A 23,383-nucleotide genomic window follows, 5' to 3' on the forward strand; every position below is an offset into this window, starting at 1 on the left:
GTTGTTATTCTGAGGCGGCAGCCCTTGCCGATGAAAGACTTCATCGGGCCAATCCGGTACGTACAACCGGCTGCCATAGGATTGTTGTTGGGCTAGGAACTTTATGTCGTATTAATGTGCCTAGGTTGTATACGATAGAATATAATGTGGTCTATGTTGGACCACCGGCTATGGTTATATGGTTATCAGCGTATACCAGTAACTGTCGGTTCGTTTAAGTACTCGTTACCCTGTGCAGATTGGATTGCACTACTCGTTAAGAACAAACGAATGAGAAGAAGAAGTGAGAAAAAAATTATTTTTTGGAACTAAAAATTATCATCAACCTGTTTAATATGAAGTGTGTTTCGAAAAGAGGTTCTTAAAGCAACCAGATAGAGATAATACATAAGAATTTTTGAAGAGGATATCTTAAATCCCATGAAAGTACCATCAAGTTTGGGTTGATTATTTTCTTTTATTATATTTCTTCTTTTCTGCGTGTAAATGTGAAACAATACAACACAACAATAACAAAAAACAATTAGGATTTATCAAAGAAAGAATTAAGACATTTTGCACGTCTTTCTGTGAATATAGTTTTGAGCAAATACTCAATTGTGACCTGTCTTGGAATTATCAGAAGGAAAGGTAATCTCAACTGCTGTAATTTGTGCAATTGCTGGTAAATTGCTGTTTTTGGGACGGCACTTTATGGCAAGTTCAATAACTCTTCTTCTTCGTCGTCGTCAAACGAGGAAAGAATGGATGAAGAGGAAAAAGCGCCGAGACCTTCGTCTCCCAAAGAAAAATATACGTTATTATAAGTACCCTGTCGACCGATGAGAATAGTTGTAATATATAAGCATTGCTAGAGCCAGAGGGCCGATCACACGGATTCGCAGGATAGATAATAAATGGTTGCTTTTTGGAGCTGCGAAAAGTTTTCTACTCAATATGATTACGTACCCACACTTAGAATGACGCCAAAAATCTTTTTGCGACTTGACCCTCAAAACCTTTCCAAATGAAATATTTCCCTTAATTTGACTATTGCCTCGAGTGAGGGCCAGATTGGACTTCACTATATATTTGGGTCAAATGGAGGACATAGGCATATGTTTATTTTAATTAAAAAAAAATTAAAAAATACAACTGTATTATACATTCTTTTAACTTAACCCAATGCGTTTTAATCTTATTTTGCAGATCATCATTCGGATAAGGATTTGGTTGGACATCCTAACTGCTTTTGCCTCTTACATTTGGGAACAATGCCAAACATTTGAGAATTGAATCCAAATCATTGGATGAACATCTATTGCTACTGTTTTTGCAAGTGAGAAGATTCTCTTCTCGAGCAAGCGAGATATAGCGGCCAACGGTCATTCAGAACACAGTCCGTTAATCTTCACAGTGATGCGGCATTGGCCAAAACTGTATCGATCCAATCTAATACCATTAAAGCAGATAATAAGTTCAGGAAAAACGACGACAGCAAGTAGGCATCCAACAGGCCATTACGCGTTCGGCATTCGATTCCAACGCGCCATAGGTCTGTAAGGAAAATAAGATTTACAATAGATTGTTGGAATTTGTATAAGCAGCAGTGAAATTGCTAACAAAAATTATTGCGTCCCTCCATCGCTGTTTGGATTATATAAGAGTAGCATCAGCAGCAACAGCAGCCATTCATAAAAAAGCTGAAAATGATGATTACCAAAAACGATGTAATAATTTGGTTTAAGGCGCTGGAGAGCTATAAAAGGATTGACACCATGTGTACACTGCTTAACATGTGTTTACCATTTGAACTACGATTCCTAGGTACTTGTCTCGAGGAATTGGGACGTCGAGACTCGCAGGAGCTAAGGGGCATGGAACTTAGGGCCAACAACCCCCAAGATTTGGCCACAGATATGATTGCCTGCCAAAAGGGTGAACCCACAGACATGAAAGTGCGCCGAAAGATGGCCTTGTATCTGGCACTTATTCGGGCTTGTAATCGCACCAATGTTACTGAAATATTTCGTACTCTTGAGTCCTGGGGTGAATTGGACTTTTCAACAATGACCGACATTGATACTCTTAAGGAGTTGCTTCTGGTCTATACCATGGCTGCCAATCACCCGGTGTTTGAGTTCGATCAACATTTGAAATTTATGGGGATTTTTGAGAAAATCAAAGAAAACAAACTTGTGGCCGATCCTCCGCCATCCCAAACTCCACCACCAGCCCAAACTCTTCATACACAAACGTCTCATCAAAGCACCATCGAAAACCAAGCGCTGCCTATGACTCCTCAACACCAACAAATGCATCAACATTCAACACCGCCCCAACAGGAAATTATGCAACAGCATGCTCTGCAGGCGGCCTTGCATGCCATACATGGTCAGCATCATCAGTTGTTGGCTCAAACTCCTATGCAAATGTTACCACAGGGACTACCAATGAGTTATACGCAGATGGCAAAGGTAAACTATGCATATGTATGTGGAATTATCTACTATTACTACTTCCTTTATTTCCAATTCAATATGAGTAATTTTAAGTGTATTTTTATTAGCCCTAGGCTGAATAATATCGTTTTTATAAGCGATTTTTCCAATCGGTTTTTTTTTTCTACTAGAGGCATTTTTCATATCTTAGCATAACAAAGGAGAGATTGTTTTTAGTGGATTTTAAAGGAAATATATTGCCAGTTTCTCGGACAAAGCAGGACACAGGTGGTTGCGTTTCGATGATTGGTTTAAGATAATATCATCGTTACCATTGTGAATCAAGTCCGTCTGTCTGACCGGCCTACAGTTAAAGGGTTTATTGGTCATACTACTTCTAGCTGTTCACTGTAAGCTAGTAGTTTTTGCTGAGTAACATCTCTTCAGACAAAAACCAATTCCCCTTTTAGAATTTACATTCTTGTTATTTTTCTGTCAAAGTGGCTAGCTCTCCATGCCTACGACAAAATTACCACCATATGTGGTTGATTTTGTTTGGAAACGAGCTTTTCGTTTTTTATTATTGGCAAATCAATCCCAAATAGCACACATAATTTCTTTCAAATGTTAAAAAGGTTCTTGAAAGTAGTTCTTTTTTAAATTTGTTATACAAAAACGAGATAAATATTTTTCACCTATTTTGCCTTACTATGCCTGGAAATTTGGTAACGTTTGGGACACATCTATAGGTAAGGTTGAAAAGAGGGTGCAGATATTAACCCGTCCCAATCCACCTAAGCCAAGCAATCAGATTGTTGTGCGCTCTTAACACTAAACAGTACAATCCCATGGCAGCCGGTTGTACGCACCGGATTGACCCGATGGAATCCTCATCGACAAGGGCTGCCGCCTCAGTCTACGTGTTCGTCTTTTTTCGTCATGGGAGAGGAACATCCCGGAGTGCCTTCTCCGCACGCTTCTGGTCCGTGCCGGGATTGAAAAGAACCCCGGACCCTGGGTCTGTTCGGTTTGCCAGAACCGCCTTGGCATAGCTATGGCAGAGTAGATAGATAGCTCCACGTGTTGCACGGTGAATGAGGATGCCCCCACTAGGATTACAAGGAGGTGCAGCAGCTCGCCAGACATCTCAATTGCATCCCCTGATCTCCTGAGTGATGTATCCTGGCAAGCCGTCCTCTCATTGGGGTCAGACCACCTCCCCATAATTCTCACCATCGACCGACCACCCGACTTTATAACCTCTGAGCGCCGGACGTTTATCAATTATAAGAAGGCCGATTGGACTGGCTTCAGAGAGTATACCAATCGCCGCTTCAGTGAACTGCCACCCGCTCTGATGTGCTTGTGGCCGAGAGGAAATTCCGAGACATCATTAACGCAGCAGCCGCTCGCTTTATACCAGCCGGTCGAATACCCCAAGTGCGACCCAATTTCCCGGCGCAAGCAGTGGTACTCGCAGACGATTGTGATGGGATTCTTGCTATGGACCCCGCTAAACCCAGAATCAGCGAGCTGAACCTGGAAATAAACAGAGTAGTCGACGAACATAAGCGGAATTTGTGGCTGGAATACTTGGAGCAATGTAACTTAGGCACCGGTGCAGGCAAACTGTGGGCCACTGTTAAGTCACTCTCGAACCCCGGTAGACAGGATGACAGGACCTCAGTCACTTTTGGCGAGATAACCGTGACTGATCCGAAGAGATGCGCCAGGTTGTTCAACCGTCAATTTATTGTGCATCCCGAGAGAGACAGGGCAAGGAGAAGAGCCATTCGCCGTATTCGTGGTCTCCGAGCCGATGAACAGCCATCACAATTTACCGTGGGCGAAGTTACGAATGTAATCCGTGCCGCCAAATCCTCCAAGGCGTTGGGCCTCAACGGAATCTCTACATTGATGCTGAAGAATTTGGATTCACCTGGAGTTGAGTACCTTACCACTGTCCTCAACCTGTCATTGAACAGTCTTATAGTTTCCGATGTCTGGAAAATGGGCAGAGTGATCCCGCTACTGAAGCCTGGTAAAGATCCGAGTTTGGGGGAGTCGTACAGACCGATTTCCCTTCTCTCACCAGTGGCAAAGACGCTTGAGGCATTACTTCTCCCGAGCCTCGTAGGAGAATTTCCATTCGCCGAGCATCAACATGGATTTCAAAGACTGCACAGCACAACAACAGCTTTGCATGCCTTCACCACACACATTTGCCGTGGCTTCAATCAGCCCAGGCCATGTGATAGGACGGTCCTCGTGGGACTGGACCTTTCGAAGGCATTCGACACGGTCAACCATGCCAAATTATTTGAGGACATCGCCAACACGTCCCTCCAGCCAGGCCTGAAACGATGGGTCGCGAATTATCTGTGTGGTCGCCAGTCATTTGTGGAATTTAGGGATAAGAAGTTGAAATCGTAGAGTGAAACAGAGAGTTCCCCAAGGTGGGGTGATATATCCGGCACTGTTTAACCTCTACCTATCCTCCATTCCACCCCCTACATACGGCATAGAGATCGTATCATATGCGGACGATTGTACGATCATGACATCAGGCCCCCACCCATTGATGACATCTGTGATATGTTGAACGTCTACCTCAACGAGCTTGCCTCATATTTCGCTCAAGAAATCTGAAGATATCCGCCACCAAATCTTCAGCCACACTGTTCACTACAAATACGCGTGAGGTGAATACTGAGCTGACTGTGATGGTCGATGGAGAAATGATTCCAACCATCAAGTGTCCCAAAATACTTGGCGTCACATTTCTCATCAACTTTGTGACACGCAATGGAATAATATTTAGATCTGTCAGAATGCCCTCCGAACTGCGACGGGTTGTCTCCTCAGTTCTCATGTGGACCACCTCCATCAGGAGACAAAGATCCTACCAGTGCGAAGACATAACTACATGCTGTCTAAGCAATATCTTTTGGGCTGTTATCGCAGAAACCATCCAAATCATCATCTGGTGGATAGATACCCACCGCCCAGAAGCCTTAAGGTAGATCTATACGATCTAGAGCGTGAGGTTCAGCGCTACAAGAGAGAACCCCTAGATCAAGCGGGTCTAAACAACATTCATGCAGACACGGTAGCAGATGCGGTAATTGGCTACCGGGTGAATGTAGTCCTTGGAGAACGACCGCCTCCCATTGTACTCGAAGAAATCGACCTCTCCCGGCAAACCAGAAATCGTTCCGGCAGATGGGTCTTGACACTCAACAGAATCAAGCAGACTAAATATAGAACACAATAAACTGCTACAACAACAACAACTAAACAGTAACCTCGAAAAATATGTTTGTATGAACAGTAGCATAGCATGGGTTAGCATGGGTCATATTTTCCTTAAGCGGTTGTCAAAATCGTATTCTACGTCGAGTTTTACAAAGTTTTACAGTGAAATCAACATCGAACTTCCGTTTTCTAATGGCAAATATTTCTTTACGTTTATGTAAAAACGCCTAGGTGGATCAGCTGACACACAGTGAGATGCGAAGAAATTTAGTCGAAAAAGTTTGAGATATTTTAGAGCGAATAGAGATATGACTAAGAAATGTTATGTAGTTATAGCTGAGATGACTATTTGCTGGACTCTATCTATGAAATAAACTTAGTCACCTCTCCCTACAAAATTTTGTTCGGATTGTGAAAGCCGTATTTGAGGCCTTTTTTCAAAAATGTGGATAGTTTTAGAAATATTCTACAACTTTCCTTGTGTCCAAGATATTTGCATTATCAATTTTCGACATTTTCGCGACACGTCATCTGTTTAACTACCCAGCCAGACCCATTCGCCTCAGACCCAGATCTCTCTGTACGCACCCCACCTTAGTCGCCGAGTTCCTGGGTCTGAATATTCAACAGAATCAAGCAGACAACACACAGAACACTATACACTGCTACAAAAACAACCACAACAGCGTCAAACATCTACTATTTTGTAGATATTCAAAAATTAATTTTTTTTGACCGAGACTGATGTTGTAATTTGTGATTTACGAACCCCTTTTTTGGTAGATTTTTAATATAATTTGCGCCTGCGCCTGCTTTCACTCTCTAATACCTTTTTTGAGCCCTATATTGCCATATTCGGTACATATTTCCTATTTGTGGGGCTATTTGGCTACGATAAGAGTGCAAACAAAAATTCGCTTTTATCAGTTTACCCGAAATCAGTCGTATTTGAAAATTAGTGTCAGGAAGTCCTCCTATTTTCGTTATGTAATCAATTTTGTATACTGAGATGGAAACCCTTAAATTATCGACATTTTTGCGACATACCACCTACTCACAATACATGAGAAAATCATGAATTACGGTTAAAACAAGTAAAATGGATATATTTCTCTTATTTCGGTTGGTGATGACGTAGTCGAATGTCGAAATTTTTACAAAACGAAAATTCGTTTTCATTTTTGGTTCATGTAAGTTGAATTCGACTATCAAATTTGACGAAAACGATCGATATATAAGTTAATCGCAATTCAAAAAATGCATGAAATCTTTATTTGAATCGATACCACGGTCCATATAATTTAATGTTTGAAGATTATTTTATGCAAATGTTGACAGTGACTGCGCCTCAAAGTCCATCTACTTATTCAAATTTTGTCATACTTTTTCCGACATTTCGGCCGGTATCGCATGAATAAATGCTTCAAAGTTGTCTTCCAAAGCTTCAATTAAAGCGGGCTTGTCCTCGTCTCCCAATAAGTCCATTATTACGCGTGCTATGTGGCACCGTCTTCTTAAAACCACATGTCATGCAAGTCAAGCTCTTGCATTTTGGACAAAAAAAATTAGATATCATCCCACGGTAGCGTTCACCATTCACAGTTACGATTCGATTCGCATCATCTTTCAAGAAGTACGGTCCAATGATGCCATCAGCCCATAAACAGCACTAAAATGTCACTGCTTCTGGCTGATTTTCACTCCAAAATCGACGATTCTGCTTATTTACGTACCCATTGAGCCAAACATGAGATTCGTCGTAAAATGGAAGAAGCGTGCGATGAAATTTCTTAACAGATCACGCATTTTGATAATATAATTCAATAATTTGCAAACGTTGTTCGTTTGTAAGACGATTCATGGTTAAATTATAGACCAAACTGAAGATGTTATTATTTTTTCCCAAAGGGGGAAAGAGTCGAGGTAAATTGACCAAGGGAATAAATATCTCGAGAAATGAAGGATTTTTATTGATTACTGAAAATAAATTGCTAGACAACAGATGGAATTTGATCGCATGCATGCCAATTGTACACGTTTCTTAGGTGGCTAGTCTAATCATCAGAACAATAGTGCTGCTCTCTATCCTCCCGTCTGTGGGGCCTACAGTTTATAGCATGTTAATTCGTAGCCTTGAAATTAGATCTACATCCCAATTTGGAATATGAATAATTTTGCTACCATAAGCTAATCCGTTCAGCCGTTGTTCAACATCTTTTCATGTGTCAACATCGCTTTCTAATTCTTAGTAATTTCAAGGTAATTGGCTGGCTTTTTTCCAGCATCAATATGTTACGGTTCATACACACCAACAATGTTGATGACTTTTTAAACTGCTGTTGTTGTTCTTGTTTTTTCCGTGTACACTTGGAGTCTGCCAATGAATATCACCAACAATTATATTAATGAGTATTCAATGCAGCCTCCAATGCACTAGCACTTCGGACTCCGTGCAATCTTTCTTTTTATTTTGTGTGCCTGGTATGGCTGGTCAATGAATTTATTATTTACGTTATTATTTTTTCCCAAAATGGAGATGGAAATGAAGATGTTTGACAGTGAAGCAAAACATGAAACGTGCGTGAGCTGTTCCAACCAGTGTTGGCAAAAAGATAATAGCTTAAAAACAACCCTTTAGATGGATGACGGGAGGCTTATAGCAACTCATTGTTTCAAATCTCAGCAAAATCGGGTTATAATAATTTTATGGGCGTAAGAGCCTAAATCGTCAGTTTGGTGTATATGACAGCTATAATTAAATATAGACCAATATGTACCATATTTGGGTTGGATGTGGGAGTTTTAATACAGCTCAATGTTTCCAATTCCAGTGAAACCGCATAATAAATGCGTCATTTATGGACTTTAGACACTATATCAGCAGATCGGTCTATACGGTCTATCGGTCTATTTCGAAATATGCTCCGATATGCTAAATAAAATTTTAGACAAATCGGGTTATAAATGCATATGCGTCTAAGATCCCATATAGGCAGATCGGTCTATATGGCATATTCGGCTCGTATGTCGAAGGGCCTTATAGAACACCCTTGTCAAAGTTTCAGCGAAATCGGGTAGCAAATGCGGCTTTTATGGACTTATGATCCAAAATCGTCAGATCGCTCTATATGACAGCTTTATATAAATATAGATCTAGACCATATTCGGTAAGGATGACAAGAGGCATAAAACAACTTATTGTCAGTGATATCGGGTAATGGATGCGGCTTTTATGGGCTTAAGACCCTAAATCGGCAGATCGGTCTATATAGTAGCTACATCAAAATATGGCCCGTTCAACATGCATGTAGGAAAAATACGGATATGTGGCAAATTTCAGCTCAATATATCAATTTTTGAAGGCTGTAACGTGACTACAATATACTGACGTCAAGACGGACAGACACACGGACATCGTTTAGTCGTCTTAGAATTGTATAAAGATCAAGAATATATATATTTTGTGGTGTAGTGAAATTGATATTTCGATGTGTTGTTATCGGAATGAATTAATTAAAAAAAATGAAAACACAATTTTCTGCATGCGGCTCAAATCATACGGTATTTTAAGGTGCGAATACAGGCCCACTGATACTATTGGAAAAGTATGAAAAAGCTAACAAGTGCTTATGCAGGGGTGATACATTTTATAATTTAGTCGTGATTTTACTCGTGAGATGGTATTTCTCGCGAGTCGTGAATGTCTTGTTAGTCGTGAGTACCTCGTGGGTCATAATTTTCTAGTGAGTTTGTCTGTGGATAAAATTGACTTCGCCCGGCCAACCAGAGTTGTTCTGGCTCAATAACGATCAGGCAGATGCAACCGCCTTAACTCCTACAAGGCAAGCATTAATGCCAACGTACATGATGTGTGTCCCGATTGTGCCCTAGGACCAAACGTCACCTGTTTAACGGCTCAGCCAGACCCAGATCTCTTTGGACGCACGCCACCTTAGTTGCTGAGTTCCTGTGTCTGAATATTCAACAGAATCAAGCAGACGACACATAGAACACCATACTCTGCTACAAAAACAACCACAACAGTGTCAAACATATACTAACTTGTAGATATTCGAGAATTCCTTTTTTTTACCGAGACTGATGTCGTAATTTGTGATTTACGAAGCCTTTTTTGGATAGATTTTTAGTATAATTTGCCCCTGCCCTAATTTGCCCTGCTTTCACTCTCTAATACCTTTTTTGAGCCCTATATTGCCCTATTCGGTACATATTTCCTATGGAAGGAAGGAGGAAGTCCTCCTATTTTCATTATGTGGTCAATGTTGTATACTGAGGCGGAAGCCCTTTCCGATGTAGGACTTCATCGGGTCAATCTGGTACGTACATCCGGTTGCCATGGGATTGTTGGCACCAATCTACTCTTTTGTGAAAATTTTAAGAAAATCATGAAGCAGCTTCTGCTGTCAAAAGTAGTAGGCTTATCGCCATAAATCTATTTTTTTGATATAGAAACCATCAAATGCAACAAGACACTAACACAGTTTTCATAAATCTCAGTCCTAAGAATTTTGAGAACAATGAAATTTTGATCGTTATATATTTTATGACTTCTACCAGTCATTACGCACGGTTAATATAGGCCCATACCTTGCTATGTAGTTGAAAAAGCACGGTTAATATAGGCCCATATTTTGCTATGTATTTGGAAAAGTCATTCAAAAATTATCATTATTGGATTGGCCACCAGGGTACTTGAACCCAGTTTTTAAAACTCTGCATTTCGAGTTATTTTTGGTATTTTTCGCTGTAAAGATCACTTTTATAACTATTGTAACCATAGCTAAAAAAAAGTCCGTGCAGTCGGCGTCATAAATCCACCTGAAAATAAATCCTTTTCTTTTTATCGACGTTTTTCGACTTTTTTTGACTTCAAAGTCGATTATTCGATTTTTTTGGACAGTTAAAGTTGACTTCGAATTTTTTACACAAAAAGTCGATTAGTCAAACGTTGACTTTTATCGATCTGACCAAACGGGAAGATCTTTTAAATGAGCAGACAAAAAATGTCCTTAAAAAGAGGAAGTTCGATTTTAATTTTAGACGCATGAGTTGCCTTAGAATAGAGTTGTTTAGAATATGTCGGAAATTATTATATTGAAAAAAAGACGGGTGTATATTCATTTTGTCATTTCGTTTGCAACATATAGAAAAAAAAACGTAAAAAACTAAGGCGAAAATGTCCGCCCGTCTGTCTGTCTGTTTGAATCACGTTACAGTCTTTCAAAATAGAAATATTGAGCTGAAACTTAGCAAAGATTCCTCTTTTGTCCATGGCAGGTAACTTTCGAAGATGGAAGATGTCGAACTATATATTGATATTAGCTGTCCCGGGCCCGCTTCGCTGCGCCTTCTTTTACTTTATATGGAACAAAAGTTTCATTGGAATATTTATTTTCGACAATTAAAGAGCTTTTAGTGAAATACCATGCAACGAAAGTAGTATATCGCTTGACTAACAATTTAACAATATAAGTGCCTTTGTCCGAATCCCATATGATCTTTATTGGTCTACGAATTTAAGTTTGGATGTAAGGTGTACTCCATTCTTAAAATACTTTATTTCAGCCTGCTACTCTCATGATATCTGATTTAGGGGTGTTTTCGCTGGTGAGGTGGTCTCCCAGGCACTTGGCCCTGAAAAAATATCAGCATCGTGCTCTTCTTTCAACAACCATTTATTTAAACCCCATATTGCCATTGGTTTAGGGGAGTTTACACGATGAGGCGTCCCCCAAATATATGGCCCAAAATAGGTTGTCAAATTCGTTTTCTAGTCTTAAATACCACATATTGGCATGGTCGAAAATTTTTTACCCTTTGCGGGGTGTTTTGGGGAAGGGGTGATTCCCTAAATACATGGTCCCAAATTTGGATACCAAATTCGTATTTTACTCCCAAATACCTTTATTTGAGCCCCATTTTGCGATGGTCACTAAAAAATTTCTGCTTGTGGGGTATTTTGGGAAAGGGGTTGACCCCCAGAAAATTGGTCCTCAAAGTGGGTATCAATTCTTGCTCTACCCCCCAATGCCTTTCATTTAAGCTCCACATTGACATGGTCGGTATATATGGCCGATTTAGGGGCTCGGAAAATATATCAGCAACGTGCTCTATTTTCATACAACTATATATCATTTATTTAAAGCCCATATTGCCATTGACCTCAAAGTTGGATATCAAATTCGTTTTCAAATCTCATTTAAACTCCTTATTGCAAAAGTCAGCAAATATGTCCGGTTTGGGTTATTGGCCCTAAAAACTATAATTATTTAGTTCCACTCTCTTTACGACCCAAATTGTCTTGGTGAGCGAATACGTCCTATTTGGGGGTTGTTATAGTGGTGGGACGTCCCCTAGACAGTCGGTCCCTAATGTTGATATCAGGTACGTGGTCTACTCCCAAATACCTTTAATTTGAGCCCCATATTTCCATAGTCGGCAAACGTGACCGGCTTGGGGTGTGTTTTGGGGGATGGGTGGCCACTCAGTGAGTTGGCCTTGAAAATATATATCGGATTCGTGTTCCACTCTAAAAACACTCTTATTTGAGCCTCATATTGCAAGTCAGCAAATACTTACTATTTGGGTGGTGTTGTGGGGGTGGGGTGGCCCCATAGACACTTTTCCCAAATATTGATATCAGATTTGTGCTTTACTCCCAAAGACCTTTCATTTGAGTCCCATATTGCTATGGTCGTAAATTTGTCCCCTTTGGGGGATGTTTTTGGTGAGAGGCGGCTCCCCAAACACTGGGTCCCATATTTGGATATCAGATTTGTATTCTACATTCAAATACATTTTATTTAAGCCCCATAATCTCATGGTCAGTAAATAAGTCCTGTTTGGGGGGTGTTTTGGGGGAGGGGTGGACCCCCAGAACCGTTGTCCCACATTTGGATATCAAATTCGTATTCTACTCGCAAATACCTTTCATTTGAGTCCCATATTGCCATGGTCGGTAAATATGTCCGATTTAGGGGTGTTTTGGGGGTTGGGGTGGTCCCCCTAGCACTTGGTTCGGCAAATGGATATCAAATACGTTTTCTTATCGTAAATACCTTTCATTTGAGTCCCATATTGTCGTGATTGGTCTAAATATATGTTTGGTAGGTTTTAGGGTGGGGCGGCCCCCCTAGGTACCCCATTTGGATACCAAATTTCTATTTTTAGGGTACTATATGAGAGCACACAAAATTTCGCTTAAATCGTACCACCGATCTTCGAGGTCTGGCGTTTCTGAAAATTAGGGTAAGGGGGAGGGTCCACCCCCCTTCAGATATCAAAAAATTTAGTACCCTATTTTCACCACGGGAGCATTATGCACCATCTGTGAAAATTTCAAGAAAATCGGTTCAGCCGTTTCTGAGTCTATAAGGAACACACAAACATACAAACAAACAAACAAATCTACAAACAAACACAAATTGATTTTTATATATTGGGTTGCCCAAAAAGTAATTGTGGATTTTTTAAAAGAAAGTAAATGCATTTTTAATAAATATTAGAATGAACTTTAATCAAATAAACTTTTTTTACACTTTTTTCTAAAGCAAGCTAAAAGTAACAGCTGATAGCTGACAGAAGAAAGAATGCAATTACAGAGTCACAAGCTGTGAAAAAATTTGTCAACGCCGACTAATATAAAAATCCGCAATTACTTTTTTGGAAACCCAATATAAGATAGCTCCCATATAGACCGATCTCCCGATTTAGGGTCTTAAGCTCATAAAAGCCGCATTTATAAGCGGATTTTCTTGAAATTTGGCACAGTGATTGTATTCGGCCCTCGACATCCATGTTCAGTACGGCTCAGATCGGTCTATATTTGGATATAGCTGTCATATATACCGGTCTCCGACTTAAGGTTTTGGGGTGACAAAGGCAGCGTTTATTACCAGATTTCGACGAACTTTGGCATGGTGAGCTAGGTTAAGCTCTTAAGCAATCGTCTTCCATATGACTTAGATAAGTCTGTATTTGGATATATTTGCCATATAGACCGAGTTTCGAATTTAAGGTCTTGGGAACATTAAAGGCGCATTTATTATCCGATTTCGCTGACATTTGGCAAAGATCGGTCTATATTGATATATATGGCTGCCATATAGACCGATTTAAGTTCCTGTGCCCATAAAGGCGCATTTAAAGCCGATTTCGCTGAAATTTGGTAGACCCTTACATATCCTACCCTAACATGGTGAAGATCTAACTATATTTAGATATAGCTGCAATACAGATCAATATTCTGTTTTACCGTCTTGAACAGGGAATTGTTTTAGACTCCTTTACGTCTGTGCCAAGATTTGTCCAAATCGGATCCTATTTCGTTATAGCTGTTATGACAAAAGGTGGTTAATACATTTATCTGAGGCGATGGGTATGCAAAATTTGCACTTATGTTATTATATTATTTTAGGTGAATATTTCAATGAGAATTTCTATTAGCTATTTGTTGTTATTTTTACAAAAGTCTTAATTTATTCCTTGAAAATTTGAAATACATTGCATCACTTTGCAAATAGAAAATAGGAAGACAATTTATATATTATACTTAGGAGTATTCTAGAATAAATTAATTTTCGTCATGTAGCGCTGCGCTGGCCCAAATCATAAATTGAAGTTTTGCATTTATTTATTAGGTTACAGAGACCGTCTGCAATCCTATTTATACCAAATTTGCTCATTTCTGCTAATTCTGTCTTTTATTCAAATCAAATTCCTGTTTGCTATTGTGGGATTGGTATTCAGCAGATTTTCCTCAGTTTCCTTATGTTCGACTACCTCAGAGCTACTGCATGTTTACAGTACTTGAATTCTTAGTCTATCCACATGTCTTCCAATCAGAGTGATCCAATGAGTAAGACTTCTCATTGGGCCTTGTCTTTAAAAGTTTGAAAAGCTATCTCTATAGGCAAATTTCAGCTCCATTAGATTGTTGTTGTTGTTGTAGCCACATTTTCATGTGGAGGGGACGATCCTCGTAGGTGAGCAAGGTCGCCTTGTCATATCGAGCATCATAGGCACTCAGTATTTGTGCAAGAGTCGGTGCCTCCTGGCCTCTCGCTGAGACTCTCCGCTGATTGTCTGTGACTGCCGTTGCAGCTACTCCGTATGGATCATTCCACTATCCGCAACCTGTGGACTCGCCCGGTAGCTCGCAGCTATGAACAGCAATGAACACCACACAGATCGGACCTTAATTTTACAACCTGTGTGGTGCTCACAGCTATCCCGTGCCTGGAGTGGTTTGTGTAAAGTATTTGCTAGTCTTATTATCTCGTCTGCTTTTCAATACCCTAAGCTGGTTAATTTTAAGCTTTTCAGGCATCTTGTTGAGAGGGAGATTTTTAGGGAAGTGGCGGCCCCCTGATACTTGGTGTTAAATATTGATATTTGAATTGAACATATAGTTTCCATTGGGTTACTTTTTCGTTTGGGGGATTTCGGTGGAGGGTTGGGCCTCCTGAAACATACATACTTGGTGCTAAATGTTGATATTTGAATTGAATATATAATTAACATAGGCTAACTTGTAAGGAAATTGACTCCATGTAGATCCATATTCTTCAGCATCAGTGTAGGGACTCTGTCGGCGCCCAATGCCTTGGGTGACTTGACGCCACGGATGACATTCGTCTCGGTATGCTCAATAAAATGACGGTTGAACAACCTGTCGCATCTCTTCAAGTCAGCCACAGTTACGTCGCCAAAAGTGACTGAGGTCCTGTCATCCCGTCTACCGGGGTTAAAGAGTGACTATACACCATACCACAGCTTGTCAAACTGGTACCTTAGTTACATTGCTTCAAGTGTTCTAGCCACATATTCTGCTTATGTTCGTTGACTAAACTGTTAATTTTCAGATTCAGCTCGCTGGTTCTGGGGTTGGTACCACGAATCAGGCAAGTTGGGCCGCATTTGGGGTATTCGGTGGAGTTTTAATTGTTCTGCCATCTTGCTTGCAAAAGTCAAGAACAGATTTTACGTTATGCCTGTCTAGTAAGACATTATTTACAAAGATTTCCGTTTGATGGGCTCTACAGAGACTAGGTATCCTCTCGATATACCCAGTTCGAGTTCTTCAGGTGCAGTATATTTTACTATCGAGTATTGTGTCAAGTATAACACAGTGCCTGTATGAGCTCTTTGGCCAAAGAGAAACCCCCTTATGTTTACGGCAGTGGCCGCTGTAATTTTCTTTTTGCTCAAAATGTTATGTCATTAAAAGTAGCGTTAAATTCAATGCATCAGATGGTTTCGTTCTCAGTAAGGTAGTGACGCACAAAAAAACAAGGCCTCCAAAAAAAAAAACAGTAAATGAATTTCTTAGGAAGACACACAACACAACAAAGAAGATATCCAACAGACGACAAGGGTTAAGCCATTTTCTTGCCTACCCAAGCACTGAAATATTTTGCGCTCGGATGCTCCTTCGCAAACCTAGGTATAGCTTCTGTATTAACCGATTTTTTGATTTGACTTCCTTAAACCTAGAAAGCTTAATTCTGGTTCGATTTAGTTGTTACTACTTTTTCTCATGCCAAGTATGGACCCAATCTATACTATATTAATCAATATATTCTATATTAATCGATGTTCCTGAGTACCACCTAAAATATATAATTATAAATCAAACATGAATGCATGTTGATTTCTGTTATGAAGCCTTTTAGTATCTCTCCATAGGTAAAAATTTTCATTCACCATATCTAACAAAAACAAAAAACTGATTGATATACTTTCAGTTAATACCCTCCGCTGATGGAACATCATTGCAGCATCAAATCACCACTGTCGAAGGTATACCACATATGATTTCCCCCAACATCATTCCAGACACAAGCAATACAGCCGCCGCCATATTCACACATCCCAATGCAGCATCTTGGGCAATGCGACAATACCATCAGCAACCGCCTCAAACTACAGGAACTCAAAACTTGGTGGATCATCCACCACAAGCCTCATCGCCGATGCTAAGTCAACAATCGTCTCCGTCGAGCAGTCGTGCCACAAGTCCCAATCGTACATCATCATGCGATAGTGTGGGTATAATGCAAAATCAACATCAGCCGTCACAGAATCCATCACAGGCGCGCAATATATCCCAAAGATTGGGGGGAACGTCGCTAAAAAACATTAGGCGCCCATCATCCGAGACTACACCGCCGCCTCAGATGACACAAATGGGCAGTGAAATGATAATGCCCTCTAATATGAAACAAGAGGTAAGTGTATAAAATGACATGCTAAAATGAAATAATACAAACAAATTTTACAATTATTCTGCTAGGGGGTCATAAGTAAAGAGGGTACAGTAAATCATTTGCAAACTCTTATACGCAATGGCTTTCCACGAGACCGTCTATCGGGAAATCATCAGCGCGTTAAGGCCAACACGTATATACCACCCCATCAGCAGCAACAGCAATCGCCAGTCAATCAACATTACCAGGGAAATTTTGGCGTTAACCCAGGTCTTACTTATGCTATGCAAAATATGGCCATGTCAGATATGTCATCGAGTGGTCACCATAGTATGGATGGTAATATAATGAGCATGAATTCCAATAAAAGTACTGGTAGTGATTCGGGAAGTTCTATGGGCTCATCCGGCGAAATATCACCACCGGAAACACCTACATCTATGATGAATAATGCCACAACGAATACAGTAATGCGAGTAAGTGGTGAAAGCCAACAAACCCAGCAACAACAACCAACTCAAAAACATCATCAACCTTCACAGTTAAGTTACAATAAACAGTTGAGCCTACAGCGTCTTAATGGGCGATCGGAAAAGATGTCGTCGTCCGGCGGTGGGGGAGGTGGAGGCAGTGGCAACAATGTGATGAATGCAAGTGCTATTCTATACGCTCAGTCACAGCAACAGCAGCAAACACAACAGTCAGTAGCAAATCAACAAGCCATTTACGCCGAAATGCTGCCGGGGCAAGGGGCGTCAAATGCGGTCACCTCCAATGTTTTGCAAACCGCCTTAACTAACAACAATCCAGGTGGTAATCCTGCGTCGAATGTTGTCTCCAGCAACAACAATATGGTGGGCAATAACACTGTGCTAATAAGTTCGCCCTCGGCTGGTGCTGGTACTCCTACCTTAGGCAATGTCCTATCCTCCAATTCAGTGATTTTGTCATCGCATCAACAACAATATAATGCCACTTTTCCTTATCATGCACATTTAGCATCGCGTCCTCCAATAATGACACACAGCCCTGGCATGCCACCACCTCCTCACAGCACATTTCGTGTGCCCAATTTTCAACTGCCCCCTAATGGTGGGGAATTGATGTATCAGCCATACCACCCGAATATATCAATTTTTTCTGGTGCAGCGCATCCATTAAGAACTACGAATAGTGCGGCGGCAGTGGTAAATAACCAATCTGTGACGCAGCAACCTCCAACGCCACAACAGGTGGCACCGCCTCCCCAACAGCAAGCGCAGCAGCCGCCACAGCTGCAACAGCTACAACAGCCACCACCACCACAAGCCTCTGTCCTACCCTCACCATATAGTTCGCTTAATGTGAGTCTAAGCACGAAACCGCTTTCCTGCTACAATTGTGGCTCACAAACACACATTGGTCGCGAATGCCAGGAGGCATCGATGGACGATGTAACACGCAACGCCATTTATAAATTAGACTATTCACAAGCAGCCACAGGAGCGGGGGCGGGAACACCAAGTGCTGCCGCCGCCTCAACACCACCTGCCCAATCTCAACAATCGCAACAGCAACAACAATCTGTGAGCAACAGTGCATCCGAATCGTCGATATCATCAGCAACACAACACAAAAGTCACGACAGCAGCAGCAGCAATGTCAACGTGAATTCACTCTCCTCGTCCGTGGCCTCATCGGCCTCTGTTTCGAGTGCGACACTGGCAGCCGCTACGGCCACGGCGGGAGCAAAGTGAGCCAGCAAATGAGAGAGCAAAAGAAAGTGAGTGTTATTCATAGATAAAAAAGAAGAAACAAAAAGGTGTTCAACGATCAGACGATGAAGACGTAAGACTATATAAATTTATACATAGATGTTATTAGGTTTAAACTGGATTTAAGCGTAAGGTTATACGTTCGCAAAACATTAACAAAGCAAAAACTAAAAAAGTAAAAGAAAATAAACAGAAACAGATAACATAACAAAAAAAAAAAACTATAATGAAAATCAAAAAAAAAAAAAAAAGATATGCATATAAGAGTGTTTTTTTTTTTTAATAGAGTAACATATCGATGCCTTAATTTCATAGTGTGTTGAATCCAGACTTTCATTTTAAATTCATCCACTTGAGCTGTTCACGCTTTTGAAATTTCTAATCTTAACTCTCCCATGTTATTTTTAATGCCATATAACTTCGATGTGCGACTTAGCCTACTGTGAAATTGAGGCATCGATATATGCTGCTTATGTTTTGTAGACATAAGTTTGTTTTTAATTATATCTTTTGACCCATTTTTTTTTTTTGGTTAAAGCAAATTTATATATAATTATATTGTTTAAGTAAAAATTTTAATTATTCTAAATATAATTCTGTTACTTTGGCAAAAACAATGTATAATTTATTTTTAAAAGAAAATTGTAAAATATTGTACAAAATAAAACAACAACAAAAAAATTGCAATAGAGAATGATCATGATAACAAAACGACATTGTATTCAAATGGATGCTAAACTAAAACATATTCACCACACACATACACATTTTTTAAACAAACACACACACACACACTCTATTATGGCATTAAAGCATAGTTCTTTTTTTTAATTTATCCACTTATTAAGGGTATATTTGTAGTTTGTATAAAATGTCTAGCATTGTTACTATGTAAGAATAACTATTTGAATTAAGCAAACCATTGGAATCTTATCATACATGTTTAATCGCACGTTAAGCGATGATTGTTTAATGGTGATTTTTTCTCTAATAAAATTATGTCTCTCGGACAGAACATAACATTTTTAAAATGTTGCCAGAAACCATAAATACAGCTTGCCCTTTTTTTTTTAGATGAGCCAGCCTAGCATGGGTTAACAAATTTCGGCGAGAACATCATCAGCTCTATTTGGAATAACAATTCCCTGGGAGGTTTCCCCCCATTCTAAACAACAATTCCTGGGAGAGTTTTTCCTTATTCTAAAAAAACTGGGAAAAAGGGAGCACATTCCCAGGGAAAAAGTAGGTATTTTGAATGGCATTAAAGGCGAGAATGAGATTATAAAATTACCCTAAACAAATTTGAGGGAGTTGGGATAAAAAGTATGAATTGAATCTTTTTATAAAAAAATGATACAACTTCTTGATATTTACAATCAAATTTTTTTTGTACGGAAATTATTTTTTGATTAGTTTTTATTTGTTTGTATTCACATACAACAAAATTTCAAGTATCTTAACTATGGTATGCCAAGTTACAATGGTAAGCAATATAATTGTTTACAATAAGGAAAGAAATTCAAATTTCCAGTATTAAATTCTGTTGTTTTAGCAGTGTGTGTGTTCTATCTTTCGACTGCTTGATTCTGTTCATTATCCAGATTCAGGAACTCACTTTAGTTGCAGGTGGGGTGAGACCCAGAGGGATCTGGTAGCTATTCACCGCATCTGCTACCGTGTCTGCATGAATGTTGGGTAGACACGCTTGATATGCCGCTTAATTTAGAGATTCTCTCTTATAGCGCTGAACCTCATGCTCCAGATCATATAGATCAATGATGGGCACACTAATACTGATTGAAAAAAAAAATTATTTTTGTATCATCAAACGTCAGCTAAATGAAATAGCTTTGATATGAAGGCAGCCGAACGAAGCCCCACGAAGTTGTTTACACTTACCGTCTGCTTCTATTCATTTGTATTTAGGTGCGGATGTGTATGCTGCCCATCTATGATGTAAATTCACCTTAAGGCTTCTGGGCGGTGGCTACCAAATGTAGTTATGTCTTCGCACAAGTAGGATTTTTGTTTTCTGATGGAGGTGGTACACATGAGATCTGAGGAGACAGCCCGTCGTTCGGAGAGCGGCATTCTGACTGATCTGAATATTATTCCACTGTGTGTAACATAGCTGACAAGACCACACCCGCTCTGCATAACTTATGACAGACCGGCCAATTGCGTTATACGTGGTCAACACGCCAAGTGCTGCCGGCAAGTGCTTTTAGGACCTTGCTTCTACTTTTGTCCTTATCGCAAATTGTTGTGGCATGAGAGAGTCGTTTCTCAATCGACTATTCCGCCTGGAGAGCGTGAAATGGAGGACAGGTAAAGGTTAAACAATGCTGGAGTTATCACCCCGCCTAGGGGAACTGCCTGTATCACTCTACGGTGTTTCAACTTCTTATCCCTAAATTCAACAAATGACTGGCGATCACACAGATCATTCAAGACTGGAGAGACGTGTTCGGAATGTCCTCAAATAGTTTGGCATGGCTGATCGTGTCGAATGCCTTCGATAGGCCCAATGCCATGAGGATCGTCCTTTCACACGGCAAATATGTGCAGTGATAGCATGCAAAGCAGTTGTTGTGCTATGCAGTCTTCGAAATCCATTGGGTAATGCCTAAAGCATCTTGTCTACTGGTGAGAGAACGGAGATCGGTCTGTACGACTCTTCCAAACTCGGGTACTTTCCAGGCTTCAGTAGCGGGATAACTCTGCCCATTTTTCAGACATCGGGAACTATATGAGTCTTCAAAGACAGGTTGAGGACGGTAGTAAGGTATTCAACTCGAGGTAGATCCAGATTCTTCAGCATCAGTATAGAGATTCCGTCGGGGCCCAACGCCTTGGATGATATGGCGCCACGAATGATATTCGTAACTTCGCCCATGGTAAATTATGATGGCTCTCCTCCTAGTCCTGTCACTCTCGGGATGCACAATAAATTTGCGGTTGAATAACCTGGCGCATCTCTTCGGATCAATCACAGTTACGTCGCCAAAAGTAACTGAAGTCCTGTCATCCCGTCTACCGGGCTTCGAGAATGACTTAACAGCAAACCGCAAGTTGCCTAAACCGGTGCCTAAGTTACATTGCTCCATGTGTTCCAGCCACAAATTCCGCTATGTTTGTTCACTACCCTGTTTATTTCCAGATTCAGCTCGTTGATTCTGGGGTTAGTGGGGTCCGTGCAAAGAATTCCATCACGCTCGTCAGCGAGTACCACTGCCTTGGACAGGAAATTGGGCTGCACTTGTGATATTCGACCGGCTGGTGCGTTAATGATGTCTCGGAATTTTCTCTCGACAACTAGCACATTCGAGCTGTGATTGGTGTACTCTCTGAAGCCAGCCCAATCGGACTTCTTCTGATCGATATACGTCCTGCGCTTAGAGATTGTGAAGTCAGGTTTTCGGTCGATGATGAGAATTATGGGAAGATTGTCTGATCCTAAAGAAAGAAAGTGCAGAATTTGTGTACCGCATGCGATCAGGAACAACACGACATAATAAACTTAATCACCGTCCACCTGATCACATTGGAAGCACTTCAATTTAGGCAACGATTGTTAAATGAAGACAGAAAATTGTTATCGCAATATATTGGGTTGCCCAAAAAGTAATTGCGGATTTTTTAAAAGAAATTAAATGCATTTTTAATAAAACTTAGAATGAACTTTAATCAAATATACTTTTTTTACACTTTTTTTCTAAAGCAAGCTAAAAGTAACAGCTGATAACTGACAGAAGAAAGAATGCAATTACAGAGTCACAAGCTGTGAAAAAATTTGTCAACGCCGACTATATGAAAAATCCGCAATTACTTTTTGGGCAACCCAATAGAATTAGCGTGACAAGTTATAAGCCATACTTGATCGCTACCAATTGTTGTTGTATCGCTGTATCCATTGTTGTGTATGTATTTATCTGCCATCTGGTGTCTTAGCAACCACGTAGGCCGTACCTTGATTCAGTGTGACACAAGTCAGGAAAAGGTCTGGAGCCTAATCACGGCATTCGAAAATGTATTCGTGTGCTCTTCGTCCAAAATATCGATACGTTCAGGACATTCAATCGAAATTTGCTATACATTTTTACAGCGATGGCAGCATAAAAAACCAATTAGAATCAAAACAAATAGGAAAATTTAGATGCCTGCAGTAAATTAAAAGAAAATATTATGGCTGTTTTATTTACCCATTGAGCGAATTTTCTCGCTTAGTCTGTATGGAGAAAAATGTTATCCCCGATTAGCTAAGCGGCCAATCTTAGCGCAGTTTATTAAAACGTATGGTGCCATCATTCATTCGGAATTACAAAACAGAAAGAGGAAGAACGCAAAAATTGCTTAAGATTTTAATAAAATCAAATTTATGAACTCCGAGAAATTTTATTTAAAATTAATATGACTCATTTTTTTTTTTGGTTTGTTGATATTCGATGTGTGTTAGTGTTTTCGATGTGTGTTAGTGATGCCAACGTAAAAAACAAAGCATTTAGCGGGAAGAACGTTTTATTTATCCATAAGGTAGCGAATGCGCTAGAAGTAAAGTAAGTAAAATTACTTTATTGAGTCTTCTTTTTTCGATATAAAGAAAATGTAACAAATGTGACTTAACAGTAGAATAGTTCTATCTCGTCATGTTCTAATACAAATGAAATGTCAATGCTACATGCAGGTTATAAAACAATAATGATATGCTCAACGCAATGTTGATGAA

General features: G+C 40.0%; 1 protein-coding gene and 1 long non-coding RNA gene across 3 annotated transcripts; one reads left to right on the plus strand and one right to left on the minus strand.

Moving 5' to 3' along the window:
• Positions 1–254: 254 nt before the first annotated feature.
• LOC106084727 (nuclear receptor coactivator 6) lies at positions 255–19,707 on the plus strand. 2 transcript variants are annotated; one of them, XM_013248630.2, is made up of 4 exons: positions 255–283; positions 1,189–2,456; positions 16,442–16,924; positions 16,990–19,707. In XM_013248630.2, exons 2-4 carry the CDS (start codon positions 1,689–1,691, stop codon positions 18,637–18,639), a joined length of 2,901 nt encoding a protein of 966 aa, XP_013104084.2. In that variant the 5' UTR covers positions 255–283; positions 1,189–1,688; the 3' UTR covers positions 18,640–19,707. The 2 variants fall into 2 exon arrangements, with proteins under 2 accessions (XP_013104084.2, XP_013104083.2); XM_013248629.2 differs by lacking the exon at positions 255–283 and adding an exon at positions 290–630.
• A 425-nt stretch (positions 19,708–20,132) lies between these two features.
• On the minus strand, positions 20,133–22,980 carry LOC131995868 (uncharacterized). Its single transcript, XR_009397661.1, has 4 exons — positions 22,860–22,980; positions 22,534–22,746; positions 20,557–22,113; positions 20,133–20,450 (listed from the first exon to the last, which is right to left on the minus strand). It is a non-coding gene; the product is annotated as an uncharacterized LOC131995868 (long non-coding RNA).
• Positions 22,981–23,383: the final 403 nt, after the last annotated feature.

The sequence above is a fragment of the Stomoxys calcitrans genome, chromosome 3 (genome assembly GCF_963082655.1).
Source record: "Stomoxys calcitrans chromosome 3, idStoCalc2.1, whole genome shotgun sequence".
Classification (NCBI taxonomy): domain Eukaryota; kingdom Metazoa; phylum Arthropoda; class Insecta; order Diptera; family Muscidae; genus Stomoxys; species Stomoxys calcitrans.

Coding starts and splice junctions, on each gene's coding strand:
- LOC106084727 (XM_013248630.2), top strand. CDS start 1,689: ATGATGATTACCAAAAACGATGTAATAATTTGGTTTAAGGCGCTGGAG. Junction 2,457..16,441: donor GTTATACGCAGATGGCAAAG/GTAAACTATGCA, acceptor ATATACTTTCAG/TTAATACCCTCCGCTGATGG. Junction 16,925..16,989: donor CCTCTAATATGAAACAAGAG/GTAAGTGTATAA, acceptor TTATTCTGCTAG/GGGGTCATAAGTAAAGAGGG.